The sequence below is a fragment of the Natator depressus genome, chromosome 10 (assembly GCF_965152275.1).
Source record: "Natator depressus isolate rNatDep1 chromosome 10, rNatDep2.hap1, whole genome shotgun sequence".
Taxonomy (NCBI): Eukaryota; Metazoa; Chordata; order Testudines; family Cheloniidae; genus Natator; species Natator depressus.
The window spans coordinates 109,597-132,279 of NC_134243.1; the positions used below are offsets into that span (position 1 = coordinate 109,597).

General features: G+C 44.4%; 1 protein-coding gene across 5 annotated transcripts in view; it reads right to left on the reverse strand.

Moving 5' to 3' along the window:
- Positions 1 to 22,683, reverse strand: part of UNKL (unk like zinc finger) — a 150,001-nt gene that overhangs the window by 88,869 nt on the left and 38,449 nt on the right. For 4 of the 5 annotated variants that reach the window (XM_074964896.1, XM_074964895.1, XM_074964894.1 and 1 more), the window contains 3 exons: positions 13,227 to 13,362; positions 11,816 to 11,933; positions 922 to 1,006 (listed from right to left, as the gene is read on the reverse strand). The exons of the other annotated variant lie outside the window; for it this stretch is intronic. In XM_074964896.1, coding sequence (XP_074820997.1) covers positions 922 to 1,006; positions 11,816 to 11,933; positions 13,227 to 13,362 — 339 coding nt within the window. The remainder of the gene's footprint in view (positions 1 to 921; positions 1,007 to 11,815; positions 11,934 to 13,226; positions 13,363 to 22,683) is intronic. 5 annotated transcript variants of the gene reach the window in all.

Below are 22,683 nucleotides of genomic sequence, written 5' to 3' on the forward strand. Positions count from 1 at the left end.
TGCATCATTGGATAGTGCGAGTGGAGGTAGGGGATTAGGCCTGATCCTGTTCTTACTGAAGTCAATATAAAGTCTCAATTTCTGTCTCTGGTGCACTGTGCTTTGTTTCCTCCTTCCCTGAAACATATGCAGTTCCCATCAACAGCATTTGACCCTGAAAAATAGGTTTCTGCTGTTTTGTTCACAGAGGAAATACTTAGTAAATTTACTTATCAATTGGAATGTAGGGCTACAGCATTTCTAGGAACTTTGTGACTGCTAAAGTATCACACCTCTTCAATGTATTAATCTTTTTCATATAAGTGAAAACAGAAAGTAGGAGAACTCTAAAAAGATGTGCCTCTTTCCTGCTTCTTGGCTACAACAGCCTGGAAGTGCTGAGGATGGGAGAGGGTAAGGGAAGCGTCACTTGTCCGTGACACCTCTCTGCAGGTTACTAAAGCACCAGGTCCTGCAAATACTTATACACATACTCACCTTTAAACATGTGTTGTTATTGTCATGTCGGTTCCAAGGTATTAGAGAGACAGGTGAGTGAGGTAAGAAGCTTGTCCAATAAAAGATATTACCTCATTCACCTTATCGCTCTAATACCTTTAAACATGTTAGTAGTCCCATTGAAATTGATGGGGCTATTTACATGCTTAAAGTAGAATATCTACATAAGTGTTTGCTGGGGCCCAAATAAACAACAGGTACAGTCCATTTCACAAGTAATGCATTTTCCACTTCCACTGTTGCCATGAGGAGTTTGATGCAAAGTAGTGATGAAATCATAGATGCAAGGTAACAGAACAGGATAAAACATTTCTTTTTCTTTCTTTCTTTTTTTTTTTTAAGTGAAATAAAAACAAACATTCTCTACTGCATGATCGTGGGAATTTTATTAACATTGTTACAAAAGAACCGTTTCATACTCACTTTCAACATGTGCAAATGCACAAAATGGACCCCGCGGGCAGTAACCTGTTTGGCGGATGTCATTGCACTTTGTAGATTTGTAAATCTAAAAAAATAGGAAGTGAATAACTTTAAAATTATCTGGGTGCTAATAGCATAAGAGCTCAATCTATTCAGTTTAACAAAGAGAAAGTTAAGGGGTGACATGATTACAATGTATAAGTACCTATCTGGGGAACAAATATTTAACAGTTGGCTCTTAGTTCTAGCAAAGAAAGGTGTAACAATCCAATGGCTGGAAGTTGAAGCTAGACAAAAATCAGACAGGAAACAATGCATAATTTTTTAACAGTGAGGGTAAATAACCACAAGTCGTGGTGGATTTTCCATCACTGATGATTCTTAAATCAAGATTGGATGTTTTTCTAAAAGAGAAGCTCTAGGAATTATTTTTGGGAAATTCTATGATCCCTTTAGTCATCTCTTTTCTAAGCTGACCAGTCCCAGGTTTTTTAACCTCTGTTTGTATGGAAGCTGTTCCATATCCTTAATCACTTTTACTTCCTTTCTCTGTACTCCTTCCAATTCTAATAATCTTTTTGGAGATGGGGAAACACTGCACACAGTATTCAAAGTGTGGGTGTATGATCGATTTATATAGGGGCATTATGATATTTTCTGTTTTATAAATCCATCCCTTTCCCAATGGTTCCTAACACTGTAAACTTTTTTTGACTGCTGCTGCACTCTGAGCAGACATTTTCAGAGAACTATCCACAGTGACTCCAAGATCTCTTTCCAGAGTAGTAACAACTCATTTTGTATGCATGTATCATTGGGATTATGTTTTCCAACATGCATTACTTTACATTTATCAACACTGAATGTCCTCTGCCACTGTGTCTGGCAGTTCTGTGAGAGCCTTTGCAATTCTTCCCAGTCTGCTTTGGACTTAACTATCTTGAGTAATTTTGTATCACTTGCAAACTTTGTCACCTCACTGTTTACCCCGTTTTCCAAATCACGTATGAATATGTTGAACAGCATTGGTCCCAGTACAGATCCTTCCAGGACTTCACTATTTACCTCTTCCCACTGTGAAAACTGAAAATTTAGTGGTATCCGTAGGGGACTGGCTCTGGCACCCTCTGGAGTGGCGTGCACATGCTGTGGTGTAAGGGGCGCCGCTGGCTCCCCCCACCCTCAGTTCCTTCTTGCCAGAAACTCCAACAGTGGGGAAGGAGAGCGGGTTATGGAATGGACATGAGCAACACATCTCGAAGAACACCAGTTACTTGTTCTGTAACTGTCTTTTCTTCAAGTGCTTGCTCATGTCCATTCCATATTAGATGACTCCCAAGCAGTACCAACAGAGGCAGGTAGGAGTTCATAGACATGTAGACTGCAACACAGCTCTGCCGAACTCAGAGTCATCTCTGGCCTGCTGAGTGATGGTATAATGCACCGTGAACCGAAGACCACGTCACGACTCTGCAAATGTCCTGGATGGGAATGTGCTCCAGAAAGGCTGCTGAGGATGCCTGAACTTCGGTCAAATGGGCCCTCACAATCAGCAGCAGTGGGACCTGTGCTAGCTTGTAACAGGTCCGGATGCAGGAGGTGATCCAGTTGGAAATCCTCTTCGAGAACACCAGAAGGCCCTTCATCCTGTCCGCTGTCGTGATGAAGAGCTGGGTCGACCTGCGGAAGGCCTTGGTATGCTCCAGGTAAAATGCCAGAGCACGTCTGACATCCAGGGCGTGTAGCCTCCTTTCCTCACTAGTGGTGTGCAGCTTCGGACAAAACACCAGGAGGAAGATGTCCTGGTTGACGTGGAAGGAAGACACCACTTTCGGCAGAAAGGCCAGATGGAGTCACAGTAGAACTTTGTCTTTGTAGAACACTATATACGGTGGTTCCTATGTCAGGGCTTTAATCTCCAACACTCATCTTGCCGATGTTACCGCCGCAAGGAAAGCGACCTTCCATGACCGGTGGGAAAGGGAGCAGGAGGCCATAGGCTCAAAGGACGGGCCCATGAGCCTAGAAGGAACCAAGTTAAGGTCCCACTGTGGGACAGAGGCCAGGACCGGCGGGAAGAGTCTCTCCGAGGCCCCTCAGGAATCTGAGCGACATGTCATGCGAGAACATCGTCTGACCCTGGATTGGTGGGTGAAAAGCGAAGATGGCCGCAAGGTGCACCCTGATGGAAGAGAGGGCCAGCCCCTGGTTCTTAAGATGAAGCAGGTAATCTAAGATAGATTGTAAGGAGGAGCGCGACGGAGAGATGCTACACTCAGACACCCAGTGGGAGAACCTCATCCACTTGGCAAGGTAAATTGCTCTGGTGGAAGGCTTCCTGCTTTCCAGGAGGACTTGCTGGGCCTCGTTAGAGCAGGCCTGCTCCTCCGAGTTCAACCATGCAGCATCCACGCTGTGAGGTGGAGGAAGGTGAGGTTGGGGTGTAGGAGGCACCATGGATCTTGCGAAATCAGATCCAGTCGGTCGGGAAGGGGTCAAGGAGCAGTCGCCACCAGGTCCATCAGTGTGCCGAACCAATGCTGGCACGGCCACGCCGGGGTGATCATGACGACTTGGGCCTTGTCTCTCTTGATCTTTGACAGGACTCTGCTGATGTGCGGGATCGGCGGGAACGAGTACATGAGGCCCCCTGACCATGGAAGGAGAAAGCCATCTGAGAGGGAGCCCTTGCCCAGGCCCTGCAGGAAACAGAACTGATGACATTTCCTGTTCTGTCTGGTGGCGAACAAGTCCACTCAGAGAGTTCCCCACCTCTGGAAGAGCAATCGGTCTACCTCTGGATGGAGTGACTACTCATGGTGAGAGAAAAAGGAACTGCTGAGGTGATCTCTGGACTGGGAATAGACTGAGAATGAGGGGCGATCAGCAGGTTATCTCAAGTGCTTATATACGAATGCACAAAGCCTTGGAAACAAGCAGGGAGAACTGGAGGTCCTGGTGATGTCAAGGAATTATGACGTGATTGGAATAACAGAGACTTGGTGGGATAACTCACATGACTGGAGTACTGTCATGGATGGTTATAAACTGTTCAGGAAGGACAGGCAGGGCAGAAAAGGTGGGGGAGTAGCACTGTATGTAAGGGAGCAGTATGAATGCTCAAAGCTCCGGTACGAAACTGCAGAAAAACCTGAGTGTCTATGGATTAAGTTTAGAAGTATGAGCAACAAGAGTGATGTAGTGGTGGGAGTCTGCTACAGACCACCAGGCCAGGGGGATGAGGTGGATGAGGCTTTCTTCCGGCAACTCACAGAAGCTACTAGATCGCATGCCCTGGTTCTCATGGGTGACTTTAATTTTCCTGATATCTGCTGGGAGAGCAATACAGCGGTGCATAGACAATCCAGGAAGTTTTTGGAAAGCATAGGGGACAATTTCCTGGTGCAAGTGCTAGAGCAGCCAACTAGGGGGGGGAGCTTTTCTTGACCTGCTGCTCACAAACAGGGAAGAATTAGTGGGGGAAGCAAAAGTGGATGGGAATCTGGGGGGCAGTGACCATGAGTTGGTTGAGTTCAGGATCCTGACGCAGGGAAGAAAGGTAAGCAGCAGGATACGGACCCTGGACTTCAGGAAAGCAGACCTCAACTCCCTCAGGGAACGGATGGGTAGGATCCCCTGGGGGACTAACATGAAGGGGAAAGGAGTCCAGAAGAGCTGGCTGTATTTCAAGGAATCCCTGTTGAGGTTACAGGGACAAACCATCCCGATGAGTCGAAAGAATAGTAAATATGGCAGGCGACCAGCTTGGCTTAACGGTGAAATCCTAGCGGATCTTAAACATAAAAAAGAAGCTTATAAGAAGTGGAAGGTTGGACATATGACCAGGGATGAGTATAAAAATATTGCTCGGGCATGTAGGAATGAAATCAGGAGGGCCAAATCACACCTGGAGCTGCAGCTAGCAAGAGATGTTAAGAGTAACAAGAAGGGTTTCTTCAGGTATGTTGGCAACAAGAAGAAAGCCAAGGAAAGTGTGGGCCCCTTACTGAATGAGGGAGGCAACCTAGTGACAGAGGATGTGGAAAAAGCTAATGTACTCAATGCTTTTTTTGCCTCTGTCTTCATGAACAAGGTCAGCTCCCAGACTGCTGCGCTGAGCATCACAGCATGGGGAGTAGATGGCCAGCCCTCAGTGGAGAAAGAGGTGGCTAGGGACTATTTAGAAAAGTTGGACGTGCACAAGTCCATGGGGCCGGACGAGTTGCATCCGAGAGTGCTAAAGGAACTGGCGGCTGTGATTGCAGAGCCATTGGCCATTATCTTTGAAAACTCGTGGCGAACGGGGGAAGTCCCGGATGACTGGAAAAAGGCTAATGTAGTGCCAATCTTTAAAAAAGGGAAGAAGGAGGATCCTGGGAACTACAGGCCAGTCAGCCTCACCTCAGTCCCCGGAAAAATCATGGAGCAGGTCCTCAAAGAATCAATCCTGAAGCACTTACATGAGAGGAAAGTGATCAGGAACAGTCAGCATGGATTCACCAAGGGAAGGTCATGCCTGACTAATCTAATTGCCTTCTATGATGAGATTACTGATTCTGTGGATGAAGGGAAAGCAGTGGATGTATTGTTTCTTGACTTTAGCAAAGCTTTTGACACGGTCTCCCACAGTATTCGTCAGCAAGTTAAAGAAGTATAGGCTGGATGAATGCACTATAAGGTGGGTAGAAAGTTGGCTAGATTGTCGGGCTCAACGGGTAGTGATCAATGGCTCCATGTCTAGTTGGCAGCCGGTGTCAAGTGGAGTGCCCCAGGGGTCGGTCCTGGGGCCGGTTTTGTTCAATATCTTCATAAATGATCTGGAGGATGGTGTGGATTGCACCCTCAGCAAATTTGCGGATGATACTAAACTAGGAGGAGTGGTAGATACGCTGGAGGGCAGGGATAGGATACAGAGGGACCTAGACAAATTGGAGGATTGGGCCAAAAGAAATCTGATGAGGTTCAATAAGGATAAGTACAGGGTCCTGCACTTAGGACGGAAGAACCCAATGCACCGCTACAGACTAGGGACCGAATGGCTAGGCAGCAGTTCTGTGGAAAAGGACCTAGGGGTGACAGTGGACGAGAAGCTGGATATGAGTCAGCAGTGTGCCCTTGTTACCAAGAAGGCCAATGGCATTTTGGGATGTATAAGTAGGGGCATAGCGAGCAGATCGAGGGACGTGATCGTTCCCCTCTATTCGACATTGGTGAGGCCTCATCTGGAGTACTGTGTCCAGTTTTGGGCCCCACACTACAAGAAGGATGTGGATAAATTGGAGAGAGTCCAGCGAAGGGTAACAAAAATGATTAGGGGTCTGGAACACATGACTTATGAGGAGAGGCTGAGGGAACTGGGATTGTTTAGTCTGCAGAAGAGAAGAATGAGGGAGGATTTGATAGCTGCTTTCAACTACCTGAGAGGTGGTTCCAGAGAGGATGGTTCTAGACTATTCTCAGTGGTAGAAGAGGACAGGACAAGGAGTAATGGTCTCAAGTTACAGTGAGGGAGGTTTAGGTTGGATATTAGGAAAAACTTTTTCACCAAGAGGGTGGTGAAACACTGGAATGTGTTACCTAGGGAGGTGGTAGAATCTCCTTCCTTAGAAGTTTTTAAGGTCAGGCTTGACAAAGCCCTGGCTGGGATGATTTAATTGGGGATTGGTCCTGCTTTGAGCAGGGGGTTGGACAAGACGACCTCCTGAGGTCCCTTCCAACCCTGATATTCTATGATTCTATGTTGCCAGCCACTGCTGCAAGAGCTGCATTCTGAGCCTTGCATGGCGGATGATATATGTACATGCTTCCATGTGGCCTATCAAACGATGACATACCCGGGCAGTGGTTAGAGAGAACGCAAAGACCCCCGCAATGAGGTCCATCATTGCCTGGAACCTCTCCTGTGGCAGAAAAGCTCTGGCGCAGGTGGAGTCGAGCACTGCTCCGATGAACTCTAACCTTTGTATTGGAACTAACGTTGACTTTTTGTCATTCACCAATAGGCCCAGGGACCGGCATGTGACCTGTAGCATCATGATGTCCCTTTGGACTTGGTACCTGGAGCGACCTTTGACCATCCAGTCATCAAGATATGGGTATATTTTGATACCCCAATGCTTGAGGTAAGCTGCTACCACCGACATGCACTTGGTAAACACCCTCAGTGCTGTTGGTAGGCCGAAAAGGTAGTCGTTTGATCTCACCGTGAAGCATAGGAAGTGCCTGTGTTCTTGGAAAATCGCTATATGAAAGTTATATGCTTTAAAAAAAAAAAATAAAAAACCTATCTGCGTCCTTCAAGTAGAGGGCGGCATACCAGCCTCCCGGATCCAGGGAGGGGATGATGGAGGCCAGGAAGACCATGTGTAACTTCAACTTCTTTAGGTATTTGTTGAGATCTCGCAGGTCCAGGATAGGTCTTAGACTGCCCTTGGCCTTTGGGATTAGAAAGTACCAGGAACAGAACCTCTTGTTCCTGTATTCGTGAGGAACGTCTTCCACCACTCTCAGCTGTAGCAGGCGCTTCACCTTCTGTGCAACAAGACTTTCGTGAGAAGGGTCCCCGAAGAGGGACAGGGAAGGGGAGGTTGGAGAGGGGATAGAAAGGAGGGTATGGCCCACGGCCACTGTGTTGAGGACCTAGCAGTCTGACATTATCACGGTCCATGAAAGGAGGAAAAAGAGAGGCGGTTGGAGAAACATAAGGAGGATGGCTCTGGGGTACAGTCTGGTAGGTCAGCTTCAGGCGCACCCTCAAAATGCCTGCTTGTCATTCTGTCTGTTGTGGGTAGCGCCCGACTGGATAGAGGGCGAAGACTGGTGGTTCTGCTGACGTATGTAGCTTCTGCTCTTCTTATGAGCCGTCTCCTGCCTGGGTTGGCTCCCTTGACCCGGTGGCTGTTGCAGGTTGAACCGCTTGCACGCTAGATGTGGGACGTAGAGCCCTAGGGTTTTCAATGTAGTACAGAAGTTCTTTAACCAGTGTAATTTATTGTCTGTCTGCTCAGCAAACAGTGCCTGACCGTCAAAAGGAAGGTCCTGTATCAACTGCTGGGCCTCCGTTGATAAGCCTGAGAGAAGGAGCCAGAACACCCTTCACATGGAGATGGCTGAGGCCACGGTGCATTCTGCGGAGTCTGCCGCGACCGAGGCTGCTTGAAGGGCCATCCTGGCCACAGCCCTGCCCTCATCGAGGATCGCCCGGAACTCTTTCCTGGTGTCCTAGGGAAGCGAATCTTCAAATTTGGCCATGGCTTGCCACATATTGAAGTCATAGCGGCCAAGGTGGGCTTGGTGGTTAGCCAACCTCAACTGGAGGACGTATAAACTTTGCGTCCAAACAAATCCAGCCTCTTTGAGTCTTTATTCTCAGGTGTAGCTCTCAGTTGGCCTTGCCTCTCCTGGAGAAGATGAGGAAGAAGCCAGTGCCGTGGGGTCTGCCACATCCATAGGTGGTCCAACCAGCTGTTCCCCGGGGTCCGTGAGAGCCTGAAGGGTTCTCCTTTTGGGGACATCTGTTTCCAGAGAAGGGCGGGATACTGAGGCTGATGGTTTGTCCAAGGCACCCGCCACTGACTTAAGCCCTTAGGAAGGCTGGGTAAAACCCTATGGGTTCCACAGGTACCAGGCAGCCAGCCATTGGGCCTAGGGCCATGGAGCAGTTGGAGGTACCGCTGACGTCAAGGGTACCACCGGTGCTGGGGTTTGGCCTGCCAGCAACGACTCCTGCCTGGTGTCAGAGCTTGACGATGAGTGGGAGCTCTCAGGCGACCATGAGCTGGTGGATTGGTGACCTCATTCGCTGCAGTGCCGATCACTGCACCTCGATGGGGAACTCTCCGCTCGAGAAAAATTCCTTTTGTGGGTCCTCGGAGACCAGCAGCGTTCAGTGGATTGGCGACGGCATTCCAGCGATCTACGCCTCACGCTTCTCAACCGGTACCAGGATCTGGAGCGGGACCAGGAGCCAGAGCAGGTCAGTCACTGGGAAGACCTTCTTACTGACCAAGAAGATCTGTTTCGCGGTGACGCGTATCAGCATATTGATGACTGGTGACTCCGTGTGATTGACTCTGTCGGGCCCGCGAACAGTACTGGGTCATGGCTGAAGCGCTGGGCCAGTCTCTGTGCTGTTGATGCCAGGAGGGCACACCTCTACCGGTCTGTGCCAGGTCACCAGTGAGGAGCATCTCAAGACCTGTGGGCGCTGCCCTGAGTCCAGAGATGGAAGAGGGTTGCGCCAAGCCTGCCTCCCTGCCTTCAAAGCCTGGTGGCTCAGTGCGGGCAAGCGCTGGCGAGATGTCCCTCAGGACGGGGAGCGGTACCACTGAGATGGGGACTTATGAAAAGGTCCCAAGGCGGGTTTACCCCTGGATCGGGGTACCGCCTTAGCTGGTGTGGGCGGCACCAGTAGCACTAAGATATCCCGCTCTGCCTGCAGGGCCTCGGGCATCAACGGGACCTCTAACTGACGAAGGCCCGCGTCACTGTCCAGTGTGGCAGGCATGGGTTGGGGTGGGCTAGACCGCTCTACCTTAGCTTGGGCCCGACTCCTGGTTGGAGGTACCAAGCTGCTCTCCTTGGGCCTTGGCTCCCCTCCTCCCCTCCCCATCCCCTTGCGGGATGTAGGAGATCTTCCTCTCCCGGTCTTCTTTTGCCGCTTGGCAGGTGCCGGGGAGGGGCATCAGTGCCGGTCTATCGACAGCACCAGTGGAGCGTTCTGAACCGATGCTGCAGTGCTCGGTGCACAGTCAGACCTCGAGCCGCCTCCATTAGGAGCACTTTGAGATGGGTGCCTCGTTCCTTCTTAGTCCGAGGTTTGAAGGACATGCAGATGTGTCTCTTGTCACTTATATGTGACTCGCCCAGACACCTTAGACAACTGTTATGTGGATCGCTGATGGGCATAGTTTTTTTGCAGCGATCACAGGGCTGAAAGCCTGGGGACCGGTGCCATCCCTAGGCTGAGTCCCATTCATGGCTAACCAAATAAAACGCACTAACACACTAAGGGATAACTATTAACTATTTTACAGGAAAAGTTCATAACACTGAATGAAGCGAAAAGCTAGCTGATGCTTTCTCCACTTGCTTTGAGGTCAAGGAAAGCAAGGCCAAGATGTGCAAAAGGCCTTTGCAGGTTCTAATAGGCATCCATTAATTGGAAGGGCGATCCTTGTGGGCACCAAGGAGCTTAGGATGTTAACCATCTTATGCACTTTCTCTTGGATTACCGTCACTTATCTCAATTTCCACTATCCTGAAGAGCAGCTCCTGGAACGCCCGGAAATTGGTCATGGCCCATGTCAGGGTTGGAGCAACTGCCTCAGAGGGGGATGATGACGACTCTTTAGAAGGGAGCAACTCTGATTCTGGGTAAAAAGCACCAGCTATGGATGCCAACAGTGCCTTTAACCTCGTCCTTTGAGTGTTGTGATGGGGCTCTGCTCCAACAGCATAAGAAGGACCTCAGTAGGAGAAATATGGCCATAGTGGCATGTTGTATTGGCAAGGTTGTGGGTGGCCCATCCATTACCATTCATGCACCAGAGCATGGTAGTAGGTGGTGCTGGAGAACTCTTTAAGATACCACTCCTCTCTTTCTCTCCCTCTGGAGAGTGTTCTGTGCTTGAAGCAAGGAAGAAGAAATAGCCCAGGAGAGGACAAGTATTTCTCCAGAAACAGCACTGTTGGGTGCGGTTTTGATGAGGCTACCAGGGCTGGTGCTGGGAGGAAGGATGAAGGCAGATCTTCAAACACATATCTCAGCACCAAGGAGAAGAGGGTCAGTCAATAGGTGCCAGGATAGGTAACAAGACAGCTATTGGTGTGGACTTTGGTACTGATGTTTTTTCTCAGGCTCTCTTCCCTGTCAGTGTCATGCCTCTGCCCATTCAAGTCAAGGAGGGTTTTGAGGACTTTACCCCAGATTTTTTTTTTTCCATTATTTGTATAATCATAGCACCTAGAAGCCCCAGTCATGTGCTAGGGGCTGTACGAACATAGACCAAAGGATAAACAATAAGAGGGATCTAAGCGAGGGTCAACGTATTGTGACTTTTGGTGCCACGAATACGAGGGCATAAAAAATTCTAAGCTCATGCCCATGAGACACATGCATACCTACAGTGGAATCCACACTGACACAAAGAATTTTTGTTTTCTTCTCTTTTCTTCTTCCGTGGGTCTATTCAATTTTCCCCTATCAACTGCAATGAAACCTTCCTACTACTGTGACTATACCACAGAGGTTTACTACAAATGATTGTGGCATCACAGAAATCATCATTTTGACTTGATTGCAGGATCAAGAAATATGCTGAATAGTGAAAAGGACTGTTTAAACCCAAATCTTACACCTTGGGGTTAAGAAGCATGGCAAAGAGAATTACAAATCCTATGAAAATGTAATCTGATCCATGTCCAAATATTGCAGAAGACATTATGACGTTAACTTCTCTTTCATATTAGTGTTCTAAAAGATGCTAGTAGGTGACTAATGTAACTGTACAAATGATATTCCTAGCAAATCGTTTTGTTTTAAAGCAAATATATCCACTAATTTAACTACTGCATAAATGACTCTCCCGATTCCATACAGCTCTGGATAAAATATATCTACTTTTAAGACGACATGTGAAGTTACAGTGCTCTGAAGACAGGTCACAGACAGTCTTCAGAAATAAAATTGCTAGTATTAGTTAGCACATTAAAAAAGGCAACTTAAAACTGTTGCAGAAATCTTGCAACTTCCTTAACAGATCAGAAAACTAATTAGATTTACTATATGATATGCCCTTATGATAAATGAAATATTTGTCTATTTCCATTATTAAGATAAACCATGTTCAATTTAACACATTAAACAGTGGGGGAAAATAACCTCAGTTCTTACCTCAGGATGGAACTGCTGTTCAGTACGAGAATGGCAATACTGACAGTTATCCCCATTTTCACACTTGGAAGGTTCACCCCACTCATCTGCATGTTTTACACTGGGGCATGGAGTAGACCTGGAAAAAGTGAAATCCAAAAATGCATTTGTACTAATTCCCCAGCAGCAAACTCAAATATTTTCCCATTAAGTCCAAAGTAGCATCTCAGCTGTTGAAGCCCACTGTTTCCATTTCTGCAACAACAGCTTATCGCCAGAGCCAGGTTTTGGGGCCTCTGAAGCCTACAGATGTGGGCCAGCAATATTTTGGGAGCTCTTTGGGCAAATGCTCTTTTGGTAAACGGATGTTTACTCCTGGGGGGAATTCTGCCCCCCTTGCCCAGATACTTGCACCCCCTCTTCCCCACAGCCCAGGTGCAGGGCCCCCCCTTGCCCAGACACCCACACCCCCCCCACAAGCCCAGCCGTGCCCCCAGCCCAGACACCTACCCCCTACCCTCAGAGCCCAGGGATCCAGCAGGAGAAACAGCCTGATGCTCAGTCCCAGGCTTGCACAGAGTTTCCTGCGCACCACTCTCTCCTTCCCTCAGGGCATGCAGGGAACTGCAGCTGTCACGAACCCTCTAGCTCTCTCCCCCTCCCCACCAACAGTGTCTTTTATGAGCGACCTGGGCTTTGCCGGGTCCAGCAGCCCCTAGCGGCAGCCAGCAGCACTGCAGCCCATTTCTGTGCGGGTAAGGAAATTATGTGCAAAAAACATTAATTTCTGCAAAATTCCACATTGCGCAATAACGCAGAATTCCCCCAGAAGTAATGCATAAACCACAGCTAAATTCAATTTCTCTTGTGTTTTGTGATGGTTACTTACAATCATGAGATTGTTAGGCCAATCTCATCAATACTGCACGACTGAACGGAGGATACAGAAACTGAAAAACTACATTTCTCAGGCCACCAATTCATACTAAAAGTCAAATGTCAGTATGTTTTTTTAGCAAAGTTTGGTTATGAAAGTATTGCCTGGGGAAAGGAATTTGTAGCAGGAGGAATCAGCTAAATCCAGAAGTTATCAAGGGTCCTTTTGTCTATTAACAGCAGCTGAAGGAGGAACAATTGAGATTTTGAATTGGTGCCAGGAAATGCAGAAACGGTTTCACCTCCTCCCAGGGAAGACTGATGTTTTAGTCATATTTTAATTACTTTCCTATTCAGGGCTGTCCAATCATTCTGAAGTTTGTTTCCTACAGTTTTATGGGGCTTGTCACAAAAATCTAATACTGTTAAACTAGGTATAACCAGTTGCACTGTTAGTGTAATCCAAAGAAATAAGCCCCCAATAACTGTTCTATTGATTCATGGGGGACGTAGACCCATAGTTAGGAAAGCATGTTCTTAGTATTTATTTATGCACCTGTATTTGAATCTTCTGGGATTCCGTCTTCTATCTCGGCTGTTGTGATAATGGGGGCATGCATAACCCTGGCGGCAGAGTCTCGGGGGTTTGGTGCATTGTTCTGTCTTGTAGCCAGCTAATACAAAATTAGTATCTGTAAACAGATTAACAAATTTAAAATATGTTAACACTTTAACTTTGCATTTAGAATACCTTTAACGAATCCAGGTACCAATAAAATCCTTGAAAGCAATAAAATTTTGCTTTTCTTTTATATAAAAATCCTGGTTTGTACACATCATTAACACTAAGATTTTGTCACGGTTATTTTTAGTAAAAATCACAGACAGGTCATGCACAATAAACAAAAATTCACAGAGACCGTGACCTGTCCCTGGCTTTACTAAAAATAACTGGAGGTGAGGCTAAGTAGGAGGGAGGAATGGAGTCTCATGCAGGGGGGGCGACAGGCCAACACCCCCACCACGGAGGGAGGGCACAGTCCTGGCTCCAGTGGCCGCAGCAGGGGGCGCAGCGCCCTCCTCCCATCCAGAGCTGGCCGCAGCTGAGGGACAGGGGTGTGCGGCCTTGGCTGCAGCCGCCGCCACAGCCCTGGGAAACCATGAGGGGGGCACTTAGGCCCCGCTGCAGGGTCCTGGTTCCAGCCCAGGCTTCAACTGCTGACAGCTGAGGCAGAAGACGTCATGGAGGTCGGGTAAAGTCACGGAATCCGTGACTGCTGTGACATCTGTGACTAAATCAGAGCCTTATACATCACCATTCACAAACTATTAGGATGAGACGTGGATTTTATTGTCATTAGGCAGTCTGACTAAAGCTTTATTATTTTTATATTAAATAAAAATTTTACCATCACTCTAAGCACAAATAAAATACTAGCAGAATCCCAACACCACACAAACGTCCAGAAGCTCTCAATATAAGTATTTTTTATTTTCCCCCCAGTATTCTTCATACAGTCTCATACTTATAAATGTTAAAAGCAAAATAAAAATAAGCTCTTCAATATTAAAAATTTGAAAGTATATTATTCATTTTAGTAAGACATATAACTAGGACCTTATGCAACGTTCCCTTCTGGATTTCCTTCAGTATGACTTTAGCATTCTTTACTTCACCAAACCTGCTCTTACTAATGTTCTCCAGTAAGATGGTCTTGACAAGGTCTCAGGGCCGCTCCTCTATCCTTGTCCTTAATCTTCTCCCTGCCTTTGATACTTCAGATCATTCCAACTTCTCTGATTATACTTCCTCCCTTGGTTTCCATGGCCCTGTATTCACTTGGTATCTTTCCAATTGTTTCTTCAATATTTCCTTTGACAGTTCCTCTTACTCTCCCACTTTGCCAGCATCTCTAAGGGCTCTGTCCTTGATCCCTTTCTCATCTCTCTCTCTCAACAGTCTCATCCCGCATGGTTCAACTATCTTCTATGTTTACTTCTTTATTTCACCACTTAACTTGCCTTCTTACGTACAGTCACATCTTCAACTGTCTTCTAGTATATACTGGATACCTTTCCGTTCAGTGGTGCTGAAACACTTAACAGTGGGCGTGCTGAAAGCCAGCCCCGTTACCCATGTCGTGGCCCATCCCCTCCTTCCTCACCCCCCGCTGGGGCTGGGAGTAGGGCCGTGTCTCCGGGGGGAACCCGGATGGGGTCAGAGGCTGGGGAAAAAAAAAATGCATCTGATGAAGTGAGCTGTAGCTCACGAAAGCGTATACTCAAATAAATTTGTTAGTCTCTAAGGCGCCACAAGTCCTCCTGTTCTTTTTAGGTCAACATCTGTTTGTCTTTTAGAGTGTCTCCTATTCCCTCCTAGGAATGGTAAGGTTAACATCATTGGCAAAGCCTTTCATCTCACACTTTCATGCTTCCCCCCGCCCCGATATGGAATGGCATCTCTATCCCAATGCATCTGGCAACTTCCCTGTTATCACTCATATCCCTTTCAAAATCCCACTTCTTCCATTAGGCCGACAAATGCTAAGCTACATCAATAAAATTCAATCATGACCTTAATATAAAAAGTATTTTCCCACAGTAATTTTCCACTCAAGAGTGATTATTTTTAAAAATTAAAGAAAAAAAAACGGTTCAGTTATTTTCAGATGCAAAGAGTGGGGGAACAGTACACTTTTGCCATTACAAAAAACAGTTGCAATAGCTCTACTATTCTCAGTGGATGGTGGCAGAAATATAAAATCTGGTAGACACATTTTTGTCTTTTTTGCTCTTCATACAAGAAACCACAAAGACAGAGGTGGGCCCCAAATAACGATGTTTACTAAATACACATAAACATGCCAACCTATCTACATACATACATGTTGCTCTGACTGGTTTCTGGCAGCTTCTAAAACACAGAACATAGTGAGCACCATAAAGGACACAAACTATATGAAGGGACACTACTCTATTCCTGTACCCTAAAACATAATCCCTAGGACACCGATGTGCCTTTTGGTCATCTGGTTATAGTCCATTTAGATCTGGATGAATTTTTGGACACGTGTCCACTGGCTTTTGTTATATAACAATGTGAAGGTTTTTGTTACATTTGTTAGACTAATGATCTCCCAATATCTATTAGATTTAGACTGTCGCATGGAGAAGGAAGCTACCTGACTCAAATTTAGAAAGGACAAGAGCTGGACCAGGATGAGGGTGGGAGGAGGTAATTACTCACTTTTACCATTAAGAAAACAAGGAAGCTCAATCCAAAATAACTGACATGGAACATTACATTTGAGAACTGAAATTTATTAAGAGTCAGGGTATTCAAAGTTACAGCTCCACAGCAACTTATGTACATGCAGAATTCTGAATGATTTTAAAATACTGCTAAGGCAAATGCTTCATATGTACTAAAAGGTCAAAGTTATGGTTACTGTGGAAATCCTCCTGTATTAGCTTACTTGTACTGAATATTAGAATCTTTAATTTAAAAAAGGAAAATTATGACTTCTTAGTTATGCTGCCAAGCAAACTTAGTATCAAACCCAATTTGTCTCAATTTCCTCCCTTCCCCGCCACCAAGATTCTTCTCCACGAAGCTATCTGAAAAACAAACCTGAAAATCCACTTTGCAGTAGATGCATCCTCTTTGGAACACAGAAGCATAGGAATTACCACAATGGATCATAAAGCCATAGTCTCCTCCAGGGAGACCCTGCAGCTTTCCGTCTTCTCAAACAAGTTTCATATCACTTTCTGATGAGATCACATCTCTGATGAATAATATACTTAATAATATAATTGACATAATATACTTAGACTTCCATAAGACATTTGACATGGCCCAGCATGCCAATCTGATTTAAAAAAATCAGCACTATACCAAGATCAATGTAACCCATATTAAATGGATTAAAAACTGGGTTAACTGATGGATCTCAAAATGTAATTGTAAATGGGGAATTATCATCCCATGGGGATGTATCTAGTGGAGTTATACAGAAAACTGTTTTGGACCAATGCTATTCAGTATCTTTATTAACGATAGGAACAAAATATAAAATTTTACTGGTAAAATCTGAAGATGACACAAAGATTGGTATAGGATGGTTTCAGAACAGAAAGGGTAAGGTTAGTTTAGCCATGTGCTTTGCAGCTTCTGCAAAATGTAGGTGGTTAACAAATGTAATAAGAGCTTGAAAATAATAGGTAAAAAAGTTAGAAGGAATGTAGCATCTAGCAAGACAAGTGTTGGGAGGATGCTGAGTTTGGAAAGTGGCTAATGAGCTAAAAGAAAATTATTAGAAAAGAAGCCTCTAAAATTATAGGAGATGGTAACAAATCGGTTCCACCGATCAAAAAAGCAGTGTTTTGTGATAAACTGATAGCTACCTTTAACATACCCATGTTATCTTAGAATATGGACATGTGTAACAAGATAAAATGCCAGGTACAACTAGCTTTAAGATTTATAAATTTAAAATAATCTGAAAGAAAGAGGTCCAACTGCCATATCTGGTTTTACCCAAGGAAGAGGGTCATAACATAAGAATGTGACCAAAGGTCCATCCAGCTCAGCATCCTGTCCTCCGACAGTGGCCAATGCCAGGTGCCCCAGAGGGAATGAACAGAACAGATAATCGTCAGTGATCCATCCCCTGGCGCCCATTCCCAGCTTCTGGCAAACAGAGGCTAGAGACACCATCCCTGCCCATCCTGGCTAAAAGCCACTGATGGACCTATCTTCCATGAATTTATCTAGTTCTTTCTTGAACCCTGTTAGAGTGTTGGCCTTCACAACATCCTCTGGCAAAGAGTTCCACAGGATGACTGTGCGTTGTATGAAGAAATACTTCCTTTTGTTTGTTTTAAACCTGCTGCCTATTAATTTTATTTGATGACCCCTAGTTCTTGTGTTATGAAAAGGAGTAAATAACACTGCCTTACTTACTTTTTCCACACCAGTCATGACTCTACCCAGCCCCAAAGTGGTCAAAACCTGGTTTTCAGATAGGATGACATCAATTATTTGTTGCTTTGTATAAAAGAACCAGGCTTGCTCGGGGTATTTATCAGATCTCATCTGATCATGCTGCAGCAAGCAGTATGAAAGGGTTATCTCTTTTCCTGAGAACTCCGATCAAATGCTTATGAATGTGTGCTATTGTATGAATGTAGGAATTGCTTATTGCTTAAGCAACTGTATAAATACCATTTGGCCTTTACAATTAATAAAGGAATTTATGTTTGAGCTGATGTCATAGTGATATCTTTTATACTAATTCTATAACAGTAATTCCAACAATTGGTGAAATGGTAAATGATGGTAGGGACTAGTCAGTTATATGGAATTATATGGATTATGTAGTAATGCAGACTCCTTTGAAAAAACATGCATTAAATACAGCCGAATGCAAGTCATACATCTAAGAATAAAAAAAATGTAGGTCACACAAGAAGCAGGACTGTATCCTGGAATGCAGCGAGGCTGAAAAAGACTTAGAGGCCATGGTAGATTTCCAACTGAACATAAGTAAGGCTGCGAGTCTTTCACAGCGGTCACGGAAGTTATGGATTCCGTGACTTTTCCGAACCTTCGTAATTTCCACAGCTGTAGCAGCTGACCCCAGAGCCGCCCGAGTAGCTGGGGCGGCCCTGGGGCCAACCACACCAGCTACTACTCTGGAGGCCCCAGGCAACTGGGCCTGGGGGCTGCCCCAGAGCAGAGGTCCAGGGGCAGCAGTGGAGCCCCAGGCCACCCCCCGCCCAGAGGAGAAGCAGTGTCCGCTGGAGCACCCCTCCCTGCCCCCAGCACCTAAGATTTAGTTAGGGGTATTTTTAGTAAAAGTCACAGACAAGTCACTAGCCATGACTTTTTGGTTATTGCCAGTGACCTGTCCGTGACTTTTATTAAAAACAGCCGTGACTAAATCATAGCCTTAAACATGAGCTCTCAGTGTGATGCTGTAACTAAGAAGTTAAACATGGTCCTTGAATGCATAATCAGGGGAATATCAAATTAGGAATATTAATCAATCATGCTTAACCTCTTAGTTACCATGGTGAGACAATTACTGGAATACTATATTCAGTTCTGGTGTCCTCACTTCAAAAAGCATGTGGAACAATGGGGAAGGGCTCAGAACGGAGTTATGAGAATAATTCAAGACCTGAAAAATTCTGCTTTACAGTGAAAAATGAAAGACACAATCTAATTAGTTTATCCAAGAGAAAGATAAGAGGTACCTACATGGGGAAGAAATTTTTCATAAATTTTCAGTTTTTAAGGCCAGATGGGACCATCATTTAGCTTGACCTCTGTACAATACAGGCCATGGAATTATAACTAGTTACCCATGTACGGAGCCCTGGTGTTGAATTAAAGCATCCGGTTTTGATTTGATGACATCAAGAGATGGAGAATCTACACTTCCTTTTGGTAGTTTGTTTGAATGGTTAAATCACCCTCACTGTTAAAATATTGTGCTCAATTTTTAGTCTGAATTTGTCTGGCTTTAACTTCCAGACTTGTTGTTATACATTTCTCCTCTAGGTTAAAGAGACTGTTAGTAGCTGATATTTTCTCCATTGAAGGAAATTATACATTGTACTCAGGTCACCTCTTAATCTTCTTTTTGCTACGCTAAACAAATTGAGCTCCTTCAGTCTCTCACTAACGCATTTTTCCAATCACTGAATCATTTTTGTGGCTATTCTCTGCACTTTCTACAATTTTTCAATACCTTTTCAGAATGTGGAAACCAGAACATGACACAGTATTCCAATACCTGTCTCACTAATGCTGTACAAAGAGTAAAAATCACCTCCCTACTCCTACTTCCCTGTTTATTATATACCCAAACATTAGCCCTTTTATTCACAGCATCATACTGGGAGCTCAAGTTCAACTGTTTGTTCACTCAGACCCCTAAATCCTTTTTAGAATTCTGCTTTCCAGGATACAATCCCCTATTCTGTAGGTATGGCATGCATTCCTTGTTCCTAAATTGTAACTCTTGGGTTCCTGTTATCGTGATCTGCTGATTTTAAAATGTTTTTCCCTAGTAGAGGCTGTGGAAAGTAGTTCATCATCCTCATGTGGTATCATACCTCATTTCAGCTCTTTCCAAATACACAACAAAAATATTTAGACACTTCTGGCTTATCTGCAACATTATCAACAATTCTCCTATTTCCATCTAGTAATGGGCTTATATCACTGTTAAGATTCCTTTTGTTCATATTATATTTGTGTTCTTACTGTCCTTAGCTCTACTAGCCATGGTTTTTCCCCTGTAGCTTTCAGTTTCCTTTATAAATTTTCTGCACTTCATAACTGGTATTTATGAATATACATTTTTGACAGTAGACAGCTCTTTAATATACTGTAAAAAGGCAAAACATGATCCAGCTAATGGATGCTGAAGCTAACCAAATTCGAACTAGAAATAATGCTCAAATTTTTTAACAGTGAGTGTAATTAAGCATTGCAACAACTTACCAATGAATGTGATAGATTCTCCATCACATGAAGACTTTAAATCAAGACTAGATATCTTTCTAAGGGCAGGTCTTTGCTACCCGCTGGATCAGCGGGTAGTGATCCATCTATCAGGGATCGATTTATCACGTCTTGTCAACTCCGGAACTCCAGCTCGCGAGAGGCGGAAGCGGAGTTGATGGGGGAGCAGCAGCAGTCGACTCGCTGCCGTCCTCATGGCCAGGTAAGTCGACCTAAGATACGCCAATTTCAGCTACGCCATTTGCGTAGCTGAAGTTGCGTATCTTAGGTCGACCCCCCAGTGAGACCAGGGCTAAGAGATATCTATAGTTCAGCTAGATATTACAGGCTTGATGCAGAAATTACAAGGTGAAGTTCTTTGGCCTGTATTAGTCAGTGATCAGGCTAGACAATCAATGGTACCTTCTGGGCTTAAAATCTGTTAATCTAGTCCAGTATTCTCTCTCCGACAGTGGCTGGCACTGGATGCTTCACAGGAAGGTGAAGGAACCCCTGCAGCAGACAGGGTGTGGGATAATCTGTCCCCATTAGGTTTCATCAAAACTCTAAGCGTTAGAGGTTAGTTTAGTTTAAACCCTGAAGCATGAGGTTTAATATCCCTTTGAAACACTGTGCTACCAACAACTAACAACAACTCTGGATATTCTTGTTAATCATATAAATGTACAGGCCCCACAATTCTCTGCAGTCAAGACCGATCCAAAGAAGTCATTTAGCCTCTAAGCAACATCCTTATCTTCCTTAATTGCTCCTTTTAGCCCCTGGTGATCCAGGAGACTGACTAATTATTTTGCAGGTTCATGCTTCTGCTATACTTAAAATAATCCCTTGTTTGTTCTCGATACTTACCTATTTGTTCTTCAAAATCCATTTTAGCCCTGCTAATTTCCTCTTATATTATCACTTACTGTAATTTATACTCCTGTTTACTGATTTCACTAGGATTAGGTTTTCAAATTTTGAAGTATTATGTTTGGCTTCTCGGACCTTGCCACTCTGCCACAGTGGTTTACACCTTGTCTTCCTGGCTCCCCTTCTGTCCAATGGGCATGCCTTCTGAGACTATTATTATTTTGTTTTAAGTAGCAACCATGCCATTTTGCTTTACATTTGACTTTAGGGCCTTTTTGACTAACCACCTCATTGTATTGAGATCTCCCTTTCCAAAGTTTAATGTCACTAAGTCACTTTTTGGTAAATTACTCCCTACAGAAATCTTGAAAATTATGTTGTGGTTAGCATTACTTTAGTAGGATTGTTATTTTTTGAATCAACTCCTGAATGTTACTTATTTGAAAACAGCCACTCCTCTTGCATGCTCTGACACAATCTGTTCCAAAAACAATCAGAGTACCGAGAATTTTTTTCTCTCAGCTTTGTCCCGTTTTGCCATTTCATCTGTTTATATGCAGGTAGTTCACGTCTATTCTATTCTAACTTGTTATTTGGCCCCAATGCTATAGTATCTGAGCACTTCACAGTCAATGTATTCATCATCACAACACGCCTAAGCGGAGGTCTGTTATCTTCATTTTACAGATGGGGAACTGAGATACAGAGAGATTAAGTGACTTGCCAAAGGTGTCTCTGGGAGTCTGTGGGTGGAGCAGGGAACAGAATCCAGGTCTAGAAAATCCTATGATAGCAACCTAATCCCTGGATCTCCTTCTTCTCTCTCCACTTATTTTGTTAGATTTTGCTGCCTGTGATCTCTCTGAACATAGTGTGCTCAATTTCCTTTTCTTGATACAGAGGCTTATAGTAAAGCTCTACTAATATAGTTACTTTCTTATAGCTTGGGATTCATATTTCTTATAGATTCAACTATGTGGTCCTCTCCACTCAGAATCTTGTTCTTGCCCAATTTTATAGAATTCTTTAGATACTCACTACTCCCCTCATCTGTCTTTCCTGTATAATTGTCTTCCCCTTGCATACTGTAAATAATACAAATCTACCTAAAACAAAGAAATAAAAAACTTTACTCTTGAAGACCAGAGGTACTGCACCAGTTTGTGTTCCATCTGTTCCAAAGTAGCATTTGGGTACAACCACTAATGTTCTGCTGATTTTAAAAATTCATGGCTATGTAATAAATGACACCAAATACCGAAAATCACAACCAGACTAAAAGCTTAAAGAAAACTAGAGCAATTGGGCTTATTTTAAGTTACCTGTCAAATTAATAAATTTACAGTAATATTAGATTTTAAAGAACTCACTCAAAGCCTAAAACAAGTAACATTTCTTTGTTTTCTCGTTCTTGTTAATCAAGTTAAGCAAAAGAAAGATCCTTTAAAAGTTGACTAAAAACAACAATCAAAAAAAGATTCAAGTGACATCAGTATCATTTGGCACAAGATAGTTTTCTTACTGACTTTAAATCAGGAAAACATGTATCAATTCCCTCAAAATAGCCACATTTGTACTGAGTTAATGAAAAAAGGTTTGGTACAAAAGAAATACTTTCATTAGA